The 5,742-nt window shown below is 34.3% G+C and overlaps 1 protein-coding gene across 1 annotated transcript; it reads left to right on the top strand.

The window, feature by feature from the left end:
• Positions 1-653: 653 nt before the first annotated feature.
• Positions 654-4,772, top strand: LOC130943400 (F-box protein 7). The gene is made up of 11 exons (XM_057871270.1): positions 654-893; positions 1,158-1,244; positions 1,334-1,446; positions 1,921-2,037; positions 2,122-2,218; positions 2,368-2,441; positions 2,965-3,018; positions 3,111-3,212; positions 3,381-3,439; positions 3,940-4,150; positions 4,454-4,772. Exons 1-11 carry the CDS (start codon positions 878-880, stop codon positions 4,511-4,513), a joined length of 990 nt encoding a protein of 329 aa, XP_057727253.1. The 5' UTR covers positions 654-877; the 3' UTR covers positions 4,514-4,772.
• Positions 4,773-5,742: the final 970 nt, after the last annotated feature.

Here is a 5,742-nt window from a genome sequence, read left to right as displayed (position 1 = left end):
CCTTGAGCCCATCTTCTCACTTTTTTTTCAAAACACATATTGGATTTATTTTAAAAATATATGAGATAAAATAGTATAAAAAAAGTTAGGAAACACCCAAATCGCTTTGGACAAAAATCTGGTGTTTTTGTCGAGTAGAGTGACCAATTTCTTAGGCACTTCAATGGGTGAGAATGTGAGATAGTGAATCCATAATTTTGAAGTTTTCATGTGAACGTACCGTTTTTGTTCAAGTTTTTCAGCAAATCAAGAACCAAACCAACAAAAAACAATAAGATTCGATACGGTTTGGGTGGTTAAAATCTTTTACTCAACCCGATCCAAATAAGTTAGAGTCGGTTCGGATTGGACAAATTTCTTTAATCACCATTAAAAGAACACAAAATAATATAAGTAGAAGAGGAGAACTAGAGAGCGTTAGTGAAAGATGGGTCTATTGCAAAATCACCAATTCCTCGCGGATCAAAATTTTATTTAAGTGTTTCTCGTTAACCAATAGTTACGGCATAATTGTTTTTAAAGGATAATGAATGTATGTGGTCGCAATCTACGTTGTATTCGTTTTATTGGCCCAAAAAAGAAAATGTACATTCTGTTTTTGAGAGAGAAGAATATAATTGGTCTTAAAATGGTTTTAACTGCAGATGTGTTTAGTTGTCTTAATATTTGGGACCGCCAACGTGTTAAGGCGCGTACTTACTTTGCTAATCATCCATACGCCGTCGTTTTGGGTTCGTCGGTTCAATTAATCCTTCGAAGATTCTCAGCCTACTCTCTCTTTATTTTTTGTTTCTCGTAACTTCTCTTATCGTTTCTCTTTCTTCTCATTTCGCCCTTCTTCACAAATTCGTGGAATCGTCCTCACTCTCATGTTTCTATGGCCTCAAGTTCAGGTACACTTCTCTTCTCTCTCTTCACTTCGCGCCTCATCTTCTGGATTTCTCAATATTCTTTTTTGTCAACAGTTTTTATTGATTTTGATATGTACTTATCCTAATTTTTTATTAATTAAGAATTTAAGATCAATTCTCCAGCTGAATGGCTATTCAATTTAAATCAATTGCTTTGTGATTAATCTTGAGCTTATCTGAGTCGGTGTTGTTGATGATTTGATATACAATGAATATTTAACTGTATGATTTTTTTTTATGGTGTAGATTTTGCGTCATCAGTTCCTTCTGAACTTGAGTCAATTTTGAGATTGAGGACTGTTGATTACTTTATTACGAGGAGGCCATGGCTTGGTATGTCCGAAGCTGCTATTATGTTTCCCCTTACCCGTTTTTTCTTCTTTAAATTTATGATTTTTAATATTTCTATTTGTTTGTTTCAGATCTTTACGGAGTTAATGTGAGACCTGTGGCGCCATTTGGAAGTGCAAGTAGAAAGCCTTATGTGGAATCTGCACTCATTCATCAATGCTTACCAGATGAGCTGCTTTTTGAGGTAGTTTCACATCATCAAGTTATAGTTTGTCTTCAGTCGATGGCTAGATGAAAATTTTATTGATTGGGGAAATCGAAATGTGACCACACAAAAAAAAAAAAAGGGAGAAACTTCACAGATCGTCTCCCCGGTCTGCCATATATTGCAATCCTGAGAAGAATCATTTTCATATTCTTGAAATGATTTCCTGCACACCCACATTTGACACTTTAGAAAACTAAGTTAATATGATGTTTTTGCATTGTCCTTCGTGGTACAGCCTTTAGATTTGGGAGTAGAAACTATTCTTAAAATAAGAACCATAGTATGAATAACATAGATCTTTAACTTGTCAGGACGTATATTGATATCTCTTTAAGGTATTTTCAGTGATTTTTGAGCCGTTAGATGAATGGATATTCTTATGCTGAAAGTTCTGTAGTTACATACAAGAAAAAACTCTCAGAAACAGATATATTGAATGTATATTTATAGGTCTTTGCTCGAATGACTCCATATGACTTGGGAAAGGCATCTTGTGTGTGTCGAAAATGGAGGTATACAATTCGTAACCCTGTATTTTGGCGCGTTGCATGCTTGAAGGCTTGGCAGGTAAACTTGCTAGAGCTTTTGAATGTGGAGGTTTGACTGCACATAAAGATCTTAAGTTCTAATTTTGGAGTCTCTTTTATGAAGCTCTCTGGAGTGGTAGAAAACTATAGGATTCTTCAATCAAAATATGATGGCTCATGGCGTAAAATGTGGCTCTCACGACCAAGGTTGCGAACTGATGGTAAGGACAACAATCTCTTATTGGGTAACCTTATTGCCTGCTCCTTTCAATATATTAATTGGAAACATGTGATGGTTCAGTCCTTTTTTTCTCTTCCCTTGCATTTTAATGTAATCAAGCTGGTGCCTTCTTATGCTTCCACATGTCAGGTATTTATGTGAGTAGAAATACCTACATTCGAGCCGGAGTTGCAGAGTGGAAAATTACTAATCCAGTTCATCTGGTATGCATTTATATCTCTGTGTCGCTAGGAAATGTGCATTATGATTATTTCTATTGTTAATCTTTATTTCCTTGCTATTAAGTAGCATGAATTATTTGAACTATTTCTTATTTATGGCTTCTGGGACTAATTCTTCAGAAGTGTGCCTAGTCATAAACAAATTAGAAGTTCTGTACCATTCTTAGAAAATTCGCTCCATCAGTAATTTAAATGGTCTTGAACATTGAACCACTACTCTCATGTTTTTTTGTGATTTTATAAATCCTAGCATAGGATCCTAGTGTTGTCCTATTGTAAGCCTTCTTAAGAGGTAAAGGGCAATATACCATAAGCCTAAGATATTACCTTCTTGTTAGTCCATGAAACTCCGGAACCTGTTAGGTGGCTTTAAGCCTATTTGTTGTCCTAGAGTTTTTGTGTATGAATAAGGACTTTGTATTAGGAACCTGTAAGTCAATTTTGTTTGGTGTTTTCTGTATTTGCATATTTACGTTTTGATAATAATTGTTTGTATCCTTTGCAGGTCTGCTATTTCCGGTACATGAGATTTTTCCCTTCTGGGCGATTTCTTTATAAGGTTGTGATTCATGATGTCTGAATGTAGTTGAATATATGTTTTCGGCTTCTATCACATCTAATTGCTTTAGATGTTAATATTGTGTTGTCTAGAATTCTTCTCAAAAGATCAAGGATGTGGTGAAGTTCATGAACTTTCGATCATCTAAAGTAGACTCTGTTTTTGGTGGCCACTACACATTATCAGATGACAAGGTGAAGTTGTAATTTTTGCCAAACTATGTAATTTAGTTTTTCCTGCTCTTTAATCTCTATTGCTTTTTAAGGAGTAAACACTTTCTTTCCTTCTAGTACGTTTTACATAATAGCCATATTTCTTTACATAGATGTTGAGTCAAATTTCAATTGAAACTACCATTGCAGGTTGAAGCTGCTGTCTTGTATCCAGGCATGCGACCTACTGTCTTGAGAATTCGCTTGAGGTATTTTATAAGGCCTTAATAACTTGTTATTGAAAATTTGTGTTAGCATTAATGAATTTGATGCACCATTACATGCGGGCTATTGCTAGGAAAGAGATTAGATTAAATATTCGTTAAATCATCTTCAAATGGTGGGGGATGAGAAGGTGAGTTCAGAGAAATTTTTAACTTTGATAATCTGAAAGTTGTTTTGATTCTTGAGTTCGTCGATCCATAATTGATGCCACTTAAACAGTTGCCTCAACTTGCTTCCCTCCCACATCTTATCTCAAATAAGCTAGAAAAAGTAGTATCCTTTGTGGTAAGGATTGAATAGTAAACAGAATTGAATGTAGAAGTTCTTTGAAAATTATTTTGTTTTGAGGAAGAGAAGTATGCTGCTTTTGTATTTTGCATTTTCCCTGATAATTTTAAATTCCCTTGGAACTTATTTCCTAATAATGAGAGGTTTACTTCCTGTTTTCAATCAACTTTCTTTTGTGGATCTACCTATGATGTAGAGTTAGAGGAACAACTCCAGGGGCCAACAATCGGATGGATTTGATTTCACTTGTCACGAGTGGTGTGAACAATAGCGAGGCAAGTGCACCCGAGGAGGACATTCTTGGTGTAGTTGAAGGATGGCGGGATGATGAAACACACAACCCAGATGTGCCTGCAGTCTCACATAAGAGGGGCATGACTCCTTTTGTCTTTGTTCCATTTGACCAGGTAACTTCCTTTTTCTGTAACTTTTTTGCCCATTGATTTTCAGGCTTGAGTTACCAGTTGAGTAAAATATTAATATTGAGCCCCTGCTTCCCACTTTGTTTGTCTGAATATTAAAACCTTAAGTTTTTACCGCTTAGCTGTTAAAAATAAGACATCTACTTGATAAGAATACATATTAGTTACTTATATTTCTTAAAATTACTTTTCTCTTGATAGAGGGGAATGTTAACATAAATGCTAGGACACCTTGCTCTCAGAAATCTGATTAGTGATTACACCTTAATATTTTTCTTTTTTGTATAGGTGGAGACATCAGTGTTCAATCTTCCTGTGGAAAAAATGGATTATTATGTACCTGGTTGAATGGTGCTGCTGCATAACAGGCTTGGTTCATTTGTAAATATTCCTTAAGTTCCAATGCTAAGGTTATGGGAATTTATATGTACATATGTATTGATGACAATGGTCAGGGTCTGAGGGATTGATTCTTGATCTGCGCTGTGGAATGATACTTTTGTTCTGCTTTATGCACTTATATGGGATGTTATTACCCTTAAAATACCGGTTTGTACAGAACACGAAGAATAATTGTAATGCACCACGAAACATGGATTCCGTTGTAGACTCTTCCCTAGATCATAGCTGCTTTTTATGAGAGGTAAAACAAACTTACAGGAACAGCTATGTGGAAAAGATTATAATGGGTATGATTTTGATTTACGAGTTTTGTGTAGATAAGCCGTGCACTTTTTTTTTTTTTTAAATGGCGCAAGTATTTTGCATTTATGCATGATGCATCAACTTAACCAAAAGGTAGCACTAAATGAAAATCAACGGACTATTGTGAAATAAAAGAGATATATAATAAAGTTGTATAAATAGAAGACTCTAGTATAAAATAATTAGCTCAATAATAATTTATATATATATATAATAAAATTATATGTTGTATTGTGTATATATATACAAAGATAGAAAGAAGTATTAAAAATAAAGAGAGAGAGAATCGCATTTGTTTATTGTTACAATCTCAATATAATAAAGATGATTAGTATTGCTATTGATATTATATGTAAAGAGTAATAGAAAAGAGAATTTAGAATACTAATAAAATAAAAGAAGAGAAAGAATTGTAGTAGAAATATAAAGAGAAGAGTATTTGATTGCAACATAAAAAGAAGTATTCGTAAGAAGTGAGAGAGAGTTGATTTGTTTACTACTTTTCACTGTGTATATATTTGCATCAATTCATGCCTATTTATAGGCGTACAAAAGTAGTGTTAATTAATTTCATTCAGTATTGAAAAGTGAATTCTCATCAGTAGTGGAAAGAGTGAACCGCCCATTAAATGGGCATCCACATAATCATGCTTATCTTAACACTCCCCATTTAGGAAAATGCCTCATTAAAACCTTACTAAAGAAAACCCAATGGGAAAAACTTTAGTGAAGGGAAAAGAGTACAATATCCTTTGTGATGGGGACTGCCTCATTAAAAACCTTGTCAAGAAAAACCCAATGGAAAAAAACTTGACCAAGGAAAAAGAGTACAGTCTCCCCCTCTTGCCGACATCATTTAATGTCTCGAAATC

This window comes from Arachis stenosperma, chromosome 8 (genome assembly GCF_014773155.1).
Source record: "Arachis stenosperma cultivar V10309 chromosome 8, arast.V10309.gnm1.PFL2, whole genome shotgun sequence".
NCBI lineage: Eukaryota > Viridiplantae > Streptophyta > Magnoliopsida > Fabales > Fabaceae > Arachis > Arachis stenosperma.
The sequence above is the reverse complement of the archived record's forward strand: the minus strand, read 5'-3'. Positions and strand labels throughout refer to the sequence as shown.